The sequence below is a fragment of the Lacerta agilis genome, chromosome 10 (genome assembly GCF_009819535.1).
Source record: "Lacerta agilis isolate rLacAgi1 chromosome 10, rLacAgi1.pri, whole genome shotgun sequence".
In the NCBI taxonomy this organism is placed as follows: Eukaryota; Metazoa; Chordata; class Lepidosauria; order Squamata; family Lacertidae; genus Lacerta; species Lacerta agilis.
In genome coordinates, this window is record NC_046321.1 from 19,854,001 (window position 1) to 19,870,196 (window position 16,196).

Genomic DNA, 16,196 nt, shown 5'->3' on the forward strand with positions numbered 1-16,196 from the left:
GGGTAGTCTGGTGCCGTGGTCAGATTCTAGACTGTCAGACCAGGGTCAGAGTTCAAATCCCCATGATCTTCTCAACCTAGCCAACTTAAAAGGGGTGTTCTGCAGATTTATTTTATTTATAAGCTATTTAAACAGTTTGCATGCTGCCGAAATGCAACCATCTCTACGTGGTGTACAAGAAGCACAATGAAGAGAGGTGAATGCGGATGCCAATCTGAGCTCCCTGAAGGAAAGGTGGGGTGTAAATGAAATTGCGCTAAAAGTTACAAATAAAAAGTGTGCAGAAGTTGTGATGGAAGACAAACAGAAGGAAAGGAAGTGTTGTGCAACTGCCTTCATGCTATGTGCTTCCTTAAATATATAAAACAGCTTCGTACATTCTCTTCTTCCTCGTTCTAATGCTATAACATCCCCTAAACTTTGCAGTTCAGATATGCCCTGGCTTAGTTTGAATCAGGGGTGCACAACATAGATTTAAAGGGGGAGAGAGAGATGAAAAAGTATGAGGCAGATTGAAAGAAAGCAGAGAATGCAGAGCACATCAGAACAGTGTATCGGAAACGCATTGTAAAAGAGCAGGTAAAATTGCCTTTGGTGATGGTAGCAATGCAGCATCAAGCAGAGAAATGCAGAGGGCTCTTACTGCAGCATGTGCATCTCGCTGGCCTCCTTTTGTTTCTCAGGTACCTCGTAGTGCGGGGACATCTTCCCCAGGCCGCTGTCGCTCAGCATGCGCTTTCGAACAGCAGGATTCCACCGATCTGATATTCTGAGAAAAAGATTTCCAAATGGAAAACACCATTATTCTCAGATGGGAGTTTTTGCTTTATTTTTTGGTGGGGTGGGTGGGGAGCGGGGTGGGGGTGGGGTAGTGCTGCTTGGTTCACCTTTTCAAATGTGAACCTACTTAATTAGCACTTCAGGACCCCACACACTAACTGAAACACAGCTAAATCCGTGCTTCTCCAAATGTTGAAGTTCTGTGCTCATGCCAAAAATAAAGCATGGGGGGGGGAGGTGAATTAGTGCACACAAATCAGTAAACTGAATGCAAAATACATAAATTAGGGAAGTTGGTATATTGGGGAAAATTTACATGCTGACTTTTTAATGAACTGCTTTTAGGGGTTTTGTTTAGTTTTTTTGTTTCGTTTTACAATCAAGCAGCAATTGCAAACTGCAGCAGATATGGGGCAAACAGAAGACGGGATAAACGAGAGACTGAGAAAATTTCACTCCCACCTCTAAAGTGGGTGCATATTTTTCCCCACCCCTCCCCTGCTCCAGAAGACAGCTCAGGAGCTTGTTGCTTCCAAAGGGAGAGGATGAGGGGATCACATGCTGAGACAGCAAAGTGAGGGCGGGTGGGTTTCATGTGCCAATTCCTCCTCTTTACTGGTTTGCAAGCTTCCTCTTTTCCTGTGTGCAAAGTGGATGTTAGCAAATCATCTGTTGAAGGAACTGAGCAGGAATTTTAATTTTGGGGGGGGGGGGTGTGCAGCCTGATTGGCCCAGGAACCTGCCTGCCTTTTGCCTGCTTCACATTGTTCAGTTCATTCAGCATTCCTGCAATGGCGTGGATGGTGCCTGTTGCAGCATGAAGCATGGACAGGGAAGGAAAGAATGGGTGAAGAGATAATGAGGGAAATGAGGCGTTATTGGGTAGAGGACACCCTTCAGAGATCTGCCAGTACTTTGTGTTTGGGGTGACATGGAGGTCTGGCATGCGCACCTTAGGTGATTGCTCAGCACCCTGGCAAGGAGGGTGTTTACTGCTCCACATCCTTTGCTGGGGAGCTCCAGTCTGAGGCTGGAACACATGCCCAGGAAGGCTTGAGAGATCCTTCCCTACCAGAATGAGTTAAACCCTCACCTGCCTGTACTTCTTGAATTGAATTTAGTTGAAGCTGGTTTAATTGGGTTGAAGTTGGTTTGCTGTTTCTCCAACTTCTTCTATTTCGAATAAATATAACTCTAATTCCAGTACTGTCTCCGAGGCTCTTTTTCAGGTGTGGGGGCAAACTGAAACTGACTGATTCATCCATATTCCTATTCCCAGAAGAGGGTCATTCCATGCCTTGCTTCTCTGCAGAGTTGATTATTCACAACTCTTCTCATACTCTTGCATGTTTCCTTAACCGTTATTTTCACCTGCCAATCTTATAAGGTTGCAAGAGGGCTCTTCTGCTGAGCTCCTGATACTCCTGCCATCTGGGTTGCCACTCATGGACTATTTCAGACACAACACTGATGAAATGCAATTAAGACTTGTTGTGAAAATCTAAAAGGCATTTCTGACAATACACAACATTCTTAATTTTAAAATAGATAGGACAGATGTTTTGTTGCACCTTCTTCCTTTTTTTCTGAACCGCGGCCGTTTTTGGGGAAGAAACCTCCAAGCAAAATAAACAAATAAATTCCCAGGATGCCTTTAGGAAAGTAGCACCAATCAAACAGGTTCTAAATTCTTTGAAGCGGTTTGCATAAAATTGCATAAAACTAATGTTCCTTTATTTAGTTTGAGTCAGAGGAGCAAAAATCCAGATACCCAAAAGTCACTGGCAGTTAAAACCACCAGGACCAATGACTGGTATCTGGGTAACCTGAAGCAAGCAGGAAGCCCAATTCCCATGTAGGCTGAGTCCTTGCATCTCTCAAAGGAGCAAACGTTGAAAGGAAGGACACAGGGAGCAGAGACAGGTATGAGCCGGAGCACATCAATGATAACTGTGACAGAGGCATATGGGTTGGGGAGAAGAAGGACCTATGTGTGACTAACATCTCTGGTTTGAAATTTAGCCTTTCTCCCTTTTTGTACTCTTCACAACGGTGAATGCATGAAACTGTCCTCTGGAGCAGCTCCCATTATACAAAGGAAAGATACAGTATGTACAGAGACTTCCAGATCCCACTTCAGGGCGGGGGGAAAGAAGAAATTTACCCAGAGGCCTGCTCCACTACCAGATCAGGCATTCCTGGAGGCGTCCCTGCAGGCTGCGTTGCCACCATTTCTGGGTCCAGAATAAAAATCTCGTCCTGCGAAATTTCAGTCACGAAGTGCAAATGTTCCTGCAGCGACAGCACGAGAGTGAATGATCAATCCATAGTCTGTGCACAATGAACTAAATGGAACTCAATTCCTAGACATAAAAAAATTGATTAGCAGGTTGTGGCCATTGCATGGAAAGGAAAGGAAAATCCTTCCCATACAGAAGCTTTCCTTGTAGACGGAAAATACAGAAAATACCTATTCGTGGAACACATAATTAAACTACGACACTCGCTCCCACAGGAGACAGTGATGGCCACCAATACTTTAAAACAGGATTAGACAAATTAATGGAGGGAAAGTCCTATTGATCAGCTATATGTTGGCTATACTCTGCCTCCATGATCAGGGGCAGTAATGCTTTCAGATGCCAGTTGCTGGAAACTGCAGGAAGGAGAGAGTCCTCTTGTGGTTGGGTGTATATGAAGGTTTCCCGCAGGCATCTGATTGGACACTGTGAAAACAGGATGTTGGACCTGATGGGTCATTGGCCTGATCCAGCAGGCTCTTCTTATGTCCTTAGATAAGGAAGCATGTGTGTCCAAACATCACACAAAGAAGTCCATTAAGGGGACGGCACCAGAAATGTCTTTTATTTCCCAACACACCATACAATGCAAAAACAAACAACGAAACCCACCCCTGGATCTTGTGCATGGTGAATGACTGGCCTTATGGAGGAGTCAATATGCACAGAGATTTCAACTGACCACCACAAGCTAGATGCCTTTATTGAAAGACTTGAACCAATGGCTTCAAGTTACAAGAAAGGAGATTCCAACTAAGCATTGGGGGGGGGATTTCTGACAGTAAGAGCTGTTTGACAGTGGAATATTCTTCCCTCAGGAGGTTGTGGCCTCTCCTTTCTTGGAGGTTTTTAAGCAGAGGTTGGATGGTCACCTGTCATAAATGCTTTAGCTGAGATTCCTGCATCGCAGGAGGTTGTTGGGGTCCCTTCCAACTCTCTACAGTTCTATGATTCTATGACTCTTGCATACAGTAGAGAGTGGGCTGGAACTGGGCCATTGGTGCATAGTGTTAGACTCACTGGGTGGCTATAAGTCACCATCTCAGTGGGGGCAGCTGCCCATTGGAACTGGTTGGGCAGAAAGCAGGGAGACCAAAAACAGGTGCAGCCAGCACTAATGTCAGGCAGAGCCAATTAATTCTAGTTTTGTCTCCATCCTGCTTCCTAGATGTTCACACTGTGACTAAGGAGGAGGAAGGCGATTGGCAGTGCCACTGCCAGGATTGCATATAAGTAAGAAGACAGGCTGGCTGAGCAGAGGCTGAGGTTAGTGGGAAAGTGCCCCATTTGCTCCTTCTCCCAGTTTCAATTCCCACCTATAAAATGAGGCAGGCGACCATAAAATATTGTTATGGGGATGAGATGGAAAAATGCTAAAGCATTGCCTGCTAGGGCTGGAAGCCTATGCACACTGATTGGGGAGTAGGTTCTGTTGAATTCAGTGGGATTTGCGTGTCGAGACCCCGTGGCCGCCCCCTCAAGGATGAAATAAAACACAGGGACACAGGATATAAGGTTAATGTTATTGGGCAAAATTTGGCCACAACTTTATTGGTTACAGAATGTGAGCGGTATTGGCTTAGGCATTGAGTGGACCTGACTATATTTGACTCCTGCCCGCAGAGCAGGAAGTCAAGTAAGGGTAAACCACTGGTAAGGGGAACTCCGTCGATTCAGACCAAATAGAGCTCCCCCTGGGTTCCCAAGGGGTCGTGGCATGGCCCTAGCCCCGCCCCGGGCTTCAGACAAGATCCGCACCCCCGGATTCCTTTAATGGAATACCCTTAAGCTTGGAGGGGCAGGCGATGGCCAGGCCTCCCCTCCCCCATCATAAGGTCACCCAATGCCTAACCACAACACCTTACAAAGTTGTGACAGTTGCTAAGCGGTAGGCGAAAACCACATGGCCAAGCCAATCTGCCAAGTGGAAAAATTCCTACCAGGCCCCTGACAAAGGCAGGTGACCAACCGAAGTCCAGAGCAAGGCCATTGAAGGAAAACCTGCAAATAGGGAGGGAGGGTGGGAGATTGAGGAAGCGAGCCGAAAGGAAGCCTTTCTTCTGCCTTTAAAGGGGAGTTCCAGCCACACACCCCAGCCGGCCAGTTGGCCAGCTGTTTGCTGACGTGGCCAGGAATCCTCTGGGCCGCGAGGGACAAAATCCCCCGCCCACCCGGAAGTGAGAGGGCGACCACGCGGTCCACCACAACTCCTCCCCACAGGTAAGTGGAGCAGATTTATTCCCAAGTATACACACTTCACATTGAGCTGCACACATTCTATAGGACTGTAGCAGAAATATATGCAGTGGGTGTGATGCTGGAATGGATGGACCATTGGTCTGATGCAACAGGGCTCTTCTTATAGTCCCAGAAAGCAACAAACACACCTTTAGTTAGTTTGTTGCAGCTGCACAGCCATTAAATGGATTTTGTTTTGTTTTGTCTTTTAAAAAGGAAGCCTACTGTTTGCGAAACTTCCAGTAAGTGCTCAACACGCACACAAAGTGCTACATTTCTGACAAATGTTGGTACCATTAGTTTGGTGTGCTTTTAAAGCATGGAGATGTATTTTGTACTGGCTTGTAACATTTTCATAATTTCCAGAGTTATCTTATCTCCCATGCAGTGGATTAGGATTTCAGGCAGACTGTAAACAGCAAAAGGAGATAAACGCGGAGATTTACTTTTTAAAATGCAGCTGTCCCGAGCACAGAAAGATAAGCAAGAAAGGAGACGAAAGTTGTGCTATTAGACATCAAACTGGGTTTGAGCCAGGAAGACAGAGCAGATCCTTTTTGCCTCTAAATGTTCTTTTGACTTTGGCTGTCTTCTGCCAGTTCACACAGGGTGTTTTATTTAATTCATACTCTACCGAATGCAAGAGTCTCCAATATTTTTGAATTTGAGGTTCCAACATTTAAACAACGGGCTCAAGTTTTCTCTGAGATTTGGAGTCCTGAGTTGCCAAAAAATAATAATTAAAAAATGTGACCTGATTTGCATGCAGCACATCCTAGAATTTTAATTCAACATTACTTAGAATCATAGAATTGTAGAACTGTTCATCTAGTCCAACCCCTGAAGTGAAGGAGTCACAGCTAAAGTGTCCCTGGCAGATGGTCATCCAACCTCTGTTTAAAAACCTTCAGTGATGGAGAATCTACCACCTTCTGAGGTCATGGAACATCACAGATCAATTGTATCCTAAAGATGGACACTTGATCATCTGCCCCAACTCTGTAACTGATAAACAATTAGATATAACAAGATGCTGCTATTTGGTTATTGTCCTGTTATCTGGAGTATAATGGTAAATCCAATCCTGTACCAGTTACAGGTAGGTAGCCGTGTTGGTCTGCCATAGTCAAAACAAAATAAAAAATAAAAAAATTCCTTTCGTGTGCATGCACACAAAAGCTCATACCAAGAACAAACTTAGTTGGTCTCTAAGGTGCTACTGGAAGGAATTTTTTTAATTTTTAATTTTGTTTTGTCCAATCCTGTACCATCTGACATAATCTTTGCCAGCCTAGTGCCTTCCAGATGTTTCAGACTCCAGATGTTTTTGACTGGGCTGGCTGGGACTGGTGGGAGTACAAAATACATTCAGAGCACTACGTTGGCAAGGATTGTTTTAGGGGGAAAGAAAGGAAGAAAAGGTGCTGTGGTGTACCTGAGATCTGTCGATGCGGTAAAAGCGATCGGCAGAAGTTGCTGGAAATAAGAAGGAAATGACTACATTAAAGACAAAGTCTGGAGTAAAAAATGTTCTTAAAGCTTGCTATTCCTTCTTCTAAAAGCTCAGCAAAAATCTTAGCAGTGAAAACTCTTACATGCCAAAAAAAAACCCACCACCCAACAACAATATTTTGATGCTTCAACCATGCTATTCATTTATTTCATTTATTAAATTTATACACCACCCTTCATCCGAAGGTTTACAGTATAAAGTGTTTGCAGAGCACACATGCACGTAAAGCTTGCTGAGATCCTGGGATGTTTGTTCTTGCAGCATTTGTCTGTTATATAACCATACAGCCTATAATAAGCATGAATGGGATTACCCTGTAACATGTGACTATGTGTTGTTTGTGTGTGTGATTTAAGACATTTGATGGACAGCTGGTATATTAGCAATCGTGTAGAATGCACCTGCATTTCGGCTACGCATTTTGTTTTGAAACTTTGTAAGACCAGCATGGGAAATAAATAAGTAGACAAATAAGGCAAGAAAACAGCAATGCAATGCTCTTGTCTCGTAATAACACATTTCCAAAATGGCAGGATTTCCCCAGGGGCTCCCCCTTGTCTCTTCTGGGGTAGGGCTGCCTTCAGATATCTTCTAAAAGTCAGATAGTTGTTTATTTCCTTGGTGGGAGGTTGTTCCACAGGGCGGGCGCCACTACCAAGAAGCCCTTCTGCCTGGTTTTCTGTAGCTTCATTTCTCACAGTGAGGGAACTGCCCGAAGGCCCTCAGAGCTGGACCTCAGTGTCTGGGCTGAACGGAATGGGAGACAAGAGGCAGTGGGCACTGGATTTTGGCACCACACAGAGTGCCACTGAAAATTTGAGACACCAAGGTCTGCCACTGCAGTTACCCTTGGCAAAACTCTTCAACGTGAGTGTCTAAGTAGATTCCTCAGACCGTGTGTACACGATACCAGTAAACCACATTCATTCCCTCAAAGAATTCTGGGCACTGTAGTTTGTTAAGGCTTGCTGGAAATTGTAACTCTGTGAGGGGTAAACTACAGCATCCAGAATTCTTTTGAGAGAAAGTATGTGTTCAGAATGTGCAAGGATGAATGAAACCATCTTCTGCACTTACCATCTAGGAAGCACCATCTAGGGGAAAGCCTCTGAACCGAAAGTGCTCTTGGGAAAGAGGTTTCCTGGTCCTGGGTAGAACAAGAGGAGGGGGGGAAGGAAAAAATTAAGAAATAAGAAGAAGAAGGAGTAGTTTTTCTTCATATTTGGCCATCACTGCAAAGGATAACTTATAGGTAAAACAGAAAGGCCCCAAGAAGCTCAGAGACAAAGACAGACATTGTGGGGGCAATGATGATGGGAGGGGATAGAGGATTGTGGACAAATGCCATTACGGGTGCTTAAAGGATTCAGAAGATAATTCACAGGCCACACAGAAGGAGGGACTTGAAGCAAGGGAAAGAAATGGCACCACAAACATGTTCAGGCATTTAGTTAATTAAATATAGTACTAGATCTGAAAGGCAATTTGCTCTCTACCACCACCAACACTGCATGCTTGTTTCAGTCAAATCCCCAGGGTTAGCTACCTTGTCAACTCCCCTCCCACTTATTTATTTAATGCAGAGGAAGTGTGTCCCTTGGGCAAAGAACAGTTTTTCCGAGTCTTAATATATTTCCGTAACACTGCACCATTTGCATAGTTGCAAATAATATGAACTATATCAACACCGGGCAACAGGAATTTCTTCCTCCTTCTGAGTGAGAAGGTTAATAGGAGTGATTGACTTGACTCACAGGATAGATTGGACTGAGTTTGCTAGGCCTGGTGCAAAGGTGAGGAAAACACACTTAAGACCCTTATCCATCACACTTAACACTGAGTAATATAGCGCATTGCAGATATCCGTTATCTCGTGGGGATCCTGCAATAACAGTTTTATTTTATCATAAATCCTGCCACTGAAATGTTGGTGCAGATACGGTTATTAACTGCATTTAACCTAAAAGTTATTTTCAAGGTGGTAGCTGGAGGGACTGCTTTGTCAAACAACATGTTGTTGTTGTTTTTTTTTTACAAAGTCCTGTTGATATTGCAGTTAGCTTTCAAATAAACATGCTTAGGATTGCATGTGAAAAAATGGCTTTTCTTCAAGTAAACACAGGGTTTCGGTGATGGGGAAGCGGTGGGCGGGGCACTCGGGTGCTGCCTAAGGTATGGTCCAGCAACAGCTACAATATTAAACTTTTGCAAATTTTGCTTTATTATGAATTTAAATGCTTAATCAGGAACATATATGGAAGGTGAGCTCCCCCATGCCTATCCGCCAAGTGATCATAGCAACAACCACTAGGGACACTTGCATGTGGGAAGCAGTACAGAAAGGGAAAGGCTCATGGGTAAAGCACATACTTTGCTTGCAAAATGTGTCAGGTTAAACCCCTCCTCTTTCCAGGTAGGAAAGGGAGGGGCTCCTGTCTGAAACTCTGGAGAGCTGCTGCCAGTCTGTGTAGCTAATACTGAACCAGATGGACAAGTGGTCTGTCTCAGCACCAGTCAGTTTCCCAGAGAAAGAGTTTCCATGTAATCTCCTAAGCAACACTTTCCAAAGGAATCACCTCACACATTCAGGTATGAGCCACTGAGTGACATGCATGCAGGAATGAACTCTTCGGGGTGGATTCTCATGACTGAAAAATTGCCCCCGGCTGGACGATAAAATCAATGAGCGAGCCAAACAGCCATGCATTTGTCAGATTATTATTTTTTCCAATTGGTTTTTAGGCTGCAATGACAATCACACCCACACACTTTCATTGCAGATTGAAAATCTATCTGGACATGCCATGCCATGACAGATGGTTGCCCAGCCAATTGTACGATACCTGGAGCTTGCCACACAGCCAGGCCAATTTTCAGTAGTGAGAATCATTCCTATGGGTATTTTTGAACTTTGTGATGGATTATACTGGGCTATTGTGAATCTATATGAGAATAATTGCATATAAGCTGAGCAGTCAGTAACTGGGTCAATAATGTATTGCCAGTGTCATAAGAACATACCTAGAGGAGCAGACCAAAGGCTCATCCAGCCCTGTGTCCTCTTCTCACCGTGGTCAACTAAATCCCTGTGGGAAGCTTGGTAGCCAGATACAAGTGCAACAGCACTCTCCGCATTTGTGCTCCACAGAAACTGATGTTAAGAGGCATACAGCCTTCAGCAGTGGAGCAAGTATACAGCCATCATGGCTAGCCATTGATGTCATTGGTCAAATCTTCTGAGTTATGTTAAATGGGTGTTTAGTTTTAAAATACAGCCTCTAAAATGTGCACCGAGAACAGTAAACAAATGTGGAGCACTAGCCTGTCCCATGTTGTTGTTGTTGTTTAAACATTACAGCCTGCTAGAGGCTCTTAACTCAGCTAGTAAACGAAGCCAGCTTTGAAGAAAGATATAGCACCATGGCCAAAAATATGCAACTGAACTGTAAATACCATCTGGATTGTGGTTGACTCCAAAAAACCAACTGTTCCTGGCCCATGCATTCTTGGTGTGCAAGAAGCCAGCCCTCTCTGCCTGGGCAATTTCTAAAACCATACTGTTACAACAATTAGGGTTTAATTCATTGAAAGACTCCATCTCTAATTTCTCACGACCAGGCTGATGCTCATTAGCTTGGCATGAGATTTCTGCCAGTGGTTAATGGCCTTTACGTTGGTCCCATGAGAAGCTGCAAGATTCGTCTTATTAGCTCCTGCCTCCGGGCTTGTTTTAAGTCATCTATCTATCATCCACTTCCCTCCTTCGTTATGCAGGATGGGGAAGTAAATGATGCTCCAGACACCCTTCTCATGCAAGCTCCCAGGAGATTCAAAGATATGGCAAACCCAGAAGCAAAGCCTGACTTGTGCTGCTTTTGCAAGAACTATTTCTATCACATAAATCCTCCATCCACTTCGCACACCAGAATCAACCAAAGGATGGCATCTCCTTCCTATGGTCAGGCATGAACCCCTGCTCTGAGTGCGAGTTTCAGAGAGTCTACTTTCTCTGGGAAAGAGCGAGACCTGGGGAATTATGGTGAATTTGTAATACCTTAATTAATTAATTAATTAATTAATTAATTAATTAATTATCACCACCACAACAACCACCAACCTCACTTGGTGAGTGTCAACAGGATTATAGCCAAATCATTTCCACTATAAAAGAGGAGGAAGATAACAGCATGCACATCTATGCAGTTTGCAGAAGTACCAAGCTTGGGGGGGGGGGTTAAGGAGGCAACCCCTGCCATCCCCAAAATAAAATGGTCCAATAAGGACTGAGCATGCTCAGTTGCCTCAGAACACTGAAAGTCTGGATGGGGGGGGACAGAAAACTGCAGGTGGGACAGGATTCTGGAAGATAGAATTTTTCACTGGCTGGGACACTGAACAGCAAGCCTCCATCCGGCAGCGTTTTGCTGTAGACCCCAGCAGTAATTGTTCTTGCGGCACAGGAATTATCAGTTAATCCCAAACATTGTGATGTGATGGACACCAAAGGACAGAAAGGAGGAAAGTCCAGGGTACATTGTACAACTGAAAGTGGTGGAAATAAATTACAGGATAGACCCTACAATATTCTATGCATCCCACAACGCAGATAGAAAGGTTCAGCTATGGCTGCACTTTAATCTGAGAGGCACCCTTTGGGATCTCTTGCAGGATTCTGGGACACCGTAACCACATTTTTTTGGCACCCCAAAAAACTGCATTGATTGCTGGCGCAGCGGTGCCAGCCTCGCACATACACCCGCTGGCTTCTGCTGCAGAGAATAGTGCAGTTGTTGCTCAACTGATCTACAAATTAACTTGAGTGCAGACACTCCTTTAGGTAAAAGATGCAGAGAATGAGGAATATCTGAGAAACACTGATAACTCAGATGAAGATAGTTTGACAAGAAGAGGGGAGGGGAGATTCCTGGGCGCAGCTGCACAGCCAATGCAGCCTTCGCTTTTGGCAGTCATCCCCTCGGAGAAGGAATCTATTGACTCTTTTCCCTGTAACTTTGTAGAAGGCAACCCAAACACAGCAGCTGAACCAGAGGGAGGTGGAGCTCTCACTTACATGAGGGTGGGTGTGTATTAAACATACTGCAGCAAGCAACACACACACACACACACACACACACACAAAAAGAAGGGAACACAAATCAGCATCTGGAGGCAAGTTTCTCATTTGCAGCTGGGTTCACAGTGATGTTATCTGCCAACTTCTCCCCATTCCAAACTCCAGGGAGCCCCAAGAATGAAATGTACTTTGTTTATGAGATCTAAAAGTGCCCCAGACACCTTATTAGTGAGACAGGAAGATAGTTCTATTAACTAAAAAGCTCGAGCGCAAGTACTGTCCGCCTTTCACTCTATAATTCATACCAGGTTGATAACAAGACAATGCTGCTTTGGATTGAGAGCTCAAAGAGATGCTCAGAGAATATATAAATAACTCCCTGGAAAATTGAAGAGAATCTAGGAGTCCATTCAAAATGAGTAATAATCAAGTACTGATGATGCACAGGAGGATTCAAAGAAGCTTACTTGCAGAACTGGGTGGGTGATTCGTGGATCTACCTAGGAGGCCAAATCATGATTTTCTCAACCCTTTGTGGGCCATATTTGACAGGTGGCTAGAGCCACTTACTTATCACCTGACATCGCAATGATGCCAGGTGACCTGCTTTGCTCCCAGGGGTCTTCAGAAGCCCTTTTCAAAGCACTACATTGAGAAGCACTTTGCAGGTGGGGAAAATAGCTTGACTTCTGTCCAATCCAATCTGCTTGGTACAGGTGGAGACATCCCTCACGAGAAGAAGAAGAAGAAGAAGAAGAAGAAGAAGAAGAAGAAGAAGAGGAGGAGGAGGAGGAGTTTGGATTTGATATCCCGCTTTATCACTACCCTAGGAAGTCTCAAAGTGGTTAACATTCTCCTTTCCCTTCCTCCCCCACAACAAACACTCTGTGAGGTGAGTGGGGCTGAAAGACTTCAAAGAAGTGTGACTAGCCCAAGGTCACCCAGCAGCTGCATGTGGAGGAGCGGAGACACGAACCCGGTTCCCCAGATTACGAGTCTACCGCTCTTAACCACTACACCACACTGGCAATATGACAGTTCGTATTTTACCAACCATGAAACTTGGAAAGCACCACAAACAGGGAAGAGGAGAGGAAGCTACTCCATATGCTTGAAACGAGCTTTCTTCCAAGCCCGACACATTTCAGAACAGGGCCTTTCTCTGTAGCACTTCTTAACAGCAATCTTCATCAAAAGCAAAGAACACTGCAGTGACTCCAATAATAATTCCCTTGCTGTTGATGAGTATTGCTGTTCAAAAGCGCCCCAAGGAAGGATTTGTTTTGAAATGTGCAGGTCCTGGAAGAAATCTCATTTCAAACATCTGCAACGACTTCATTGTCCCATCCCCCTCTAGTTCATATTTTACATTATCCCCCTCCACAATGTGGATTAAAAAGAGACTGGAACCATTTCAATGGCAAACAGTCAAAGACGATGACCCTCACCTATGAAATGCTAGCTGCAAGGAAGAGTGCCAAGGCTCCAGGTTAGTTGCAACAGAAGTATAGTCCTCACTGATAAGAGATGAGATTATAAACCCATTTCTGGACTGTAGAATTTCAGGTTGCTGGTGGGGAATCGTATTGTTGAATGTTCTCCTATTAAAAACTTTTATGCACCATGAAAATCTATGTTAGGGAAAACACGATTCTGGAACCTTTGTCCTGATATTTACTTCTCACTGCATATGGGGGTCATATAACTACTACAGTTGTTATTGTAATTATATGTATGTTTTAAACAGATGTTATCTATGTATATAGTTTTAATTTTATTAATTTTTTAATGGTTCCCTTCCCATTAAGTTTTTAGTTATTCTTGTTTCTTCCTTCAAGTTTCCTTGAATCCCATAAGGGAAAAGGGGGGAGGGGGGTATAAACAAATACACAATCATAATTAAATACTATAGCATATATTATATACTACAGTAACAGTCCATCTCGTGGGACTTGGTATAAGCCAAGATTTACTATTTATGTAATAATAATTATGGTGCTGGAGGAGACTCTTGAGAGTCCCATGGACTGCAAGAAGATCAAACCTATCCATTCTCAAAGAAACCAGCCCTGAGTGCTCACTAGAAGGACAGATCCTGAAGTTGAGGCTCCAGTACTTTGGCCACCTCATGAGAAGACTCCCTAGAAAAGACCCTGATGTTGGGAAAGATGGAGGGCACAAGGAGAAGGGGACGACAGAGGATGAGATGGTTGGACAGTGTTCTCGAAGCTACTAACATGAGTTTGGCCAAACTGCGAGAGGCAGTGAAGGATAGGCGTGCCTGGCGTGCTCTGGTCCATGGGGTCACGAAGAGTCGGACACGACTGAACGACTGAACAACAACAACTACTTTGGTCTGGAGTCACAACTTTAGTTGGATCAGGTTTGAAATGTTACTTTTTTATGAAGGGACACTCAGTAAAAAAAAAAAAATGCTGTTTGCTTGTGTTACTGAGTGTCCTTGGAAGAACAGTTTTCACTGTTTTGTTCTTAAACTGTAGTAATTCACACTGGGACTTGCTGGTGAATGGCAGGTAACATACAGTAACAGTATTAAATAATGATGGTGGTGTTGGTAACGAAATACCTGTTCCATGCAAATGTTAGCCAGCTTTATGTACCTATTTTTTGGAAACAAAATACTCTGAAAGAAATGATCCATTACTAACTTCACCTTTTATTGATTTTTCACGCTTTGGAAAGAGCAGCGAAGACTGACCTGAGACCATCCCAACTTGTCTTAATGGCACGAGCCCTTATTCTACACGAGAAAATTCAAAAATGTAGAAAGCCTCTCTCTCTCTCTTTTTAAGGTAGGTCCCCTTGCTGGTGCTATACTTTATTAAACTCTTCATTTCAGCGTGTGCACAAGCATGCTGGGGAAAATGATGTGGAAAGTGCATGAAGGTGATAACAAGAGAATACTCCTTAAGGCGAAACAAGATTAAAAATGCAACTCCGTGAATCAGACGAGATTATATTTAAAATGCACGCTGGAGGACGAATCTTCAAAAACAGATTGTAAATGCAAACAGAAACTGCTGCAGGTGATCTTTGCAGGAACTGAAAATATTATATAAAAAGGAGGCGAATGTGGCTTTGCCCTCTCTCAGGAGTTTTGCTAGGAATTATAGGTCAAGACTTGCCAGGAAAGTATAGAAGACTATTCATGTATGCCACAACAGCAGCTAGGATATTACTAGCCCAAAAATGGAAAGAGGACAAGATACCAACTAAAGAAGAATGGCAAGAAAAACTGATGGACTATGCTGAAATGGCGAGGCTAGCTGGAAAATTTAGAGACAAGGACAACAGAGACTTTTTAAAAGACTGGGAACCATTTATGTTGTACTCACAGAAATATTGTAAAAAGGACTCCCTAGAAGGGTTTGATTAAACACTTACAGTCAACAAAATAAAGAGATTGAGATGTAATAAAAGGAAAATATCAAAATGTAAGAGGTAATTTGAAAATAATCATGGTATAAAAAAGAAGAGAATATAATAATATTTAATTCAAGGGTTGTAATATTAAGGTACAACAAAACAAGCAGGAGAAGTTAACGTGTAAAGAACCAGAGAAGGGAGTTGAGGTAAGTTGGGGTGTGGGGGGGGGAATTGTATTTTTTTTCTTATTCTTTGGAATAATGTTATCATGATGAATATAGAAATGTAAAGCCTAATAAAATTATATATATTTTTAAAAGAGTCATGTCCTGTTATCCTTGCCTGAAGTTGGACAATGGATTACCAGACACAAAAAAGAAACCATGTGAATTGCTCTGCTTCTGGTCCATCAAAGCACCGGTGCTGCCACTACTACTTGGTAAGGCAACACACTCACCTGAGAGATGGGAAGATTAGCAGTTCCCCCAAGAGGCAGCAGATACTAGCTGCAATACTGGTGGATGTTGAGGGGCCAGTTAGCAGCACTATGCCAAGGGCCTGCTCAAGTTTGGGCATTGGGGACTACACTTGCATTCTTGAATGACATTTAGGTTGCAATCCTGTCTGGGAGTAACTCCCATCATCCCAAGCCACTGATCATGCTGGTTGGGGCTGATGCGAATTGAGAGTAAACTATCTGAACTTGACTGAGCTGTTAACAAACTTCTACAGAAGGGATTGGGAGCCTCCTGATGTTATTGGACTCCAAATCCCATCAGTGCCCCAACCAAGATGGTCAATGATCAGGGATGAAGGGAGTCCAACAACGTAAGGGGGGACCACAGGTTCCTCAACCCTGTCCTACAACAATGAGTGCTTCAACTAATGAGTATAACTTGCCACA

At 43.7% G+C, this 16,196-nt stretch overlaps 1 protein-coding gene across 7 annotated transcripts in view; it reads right to left on the reverse strand.

Moving 5' to 3' along the window:
- The window catches only part of DGKI (diacylglycerol kinase iota), a 240,820-nt gene that overhangs the window by 39,264 nt on the left and 185,360 nt on the right, over positions 1-16,196 (reverse strand). For 5 of the 7 annotated variants that reach the window (XM_033162115.1, XM_033162117.1, XM_033162114.1 and 2 more), the window contains 4 exons: positions 7,909-7,978; positions 6,754-6,794; positions 2,945-3,072; positions 644-769 (listed from right to left, as the gene is read on the reverse strand). In XM_033162115.1, the coding sequence (XP_033018006.1) occupies positions 644-769; positions 2,945-3,072; positions 6,754-6,794; positions 7,909-7,978 (365 nt within the window). The remainder of the gene's footprint in view (positions 1-643; positions 770-2,944; positions 3,073-6,753; positions 6,795-7,908; positions 7,979-16,196) is intronic. The other 2 variants (XM_033162118.1, XM_033162116.1) reach the window with 1 other exon arrangement.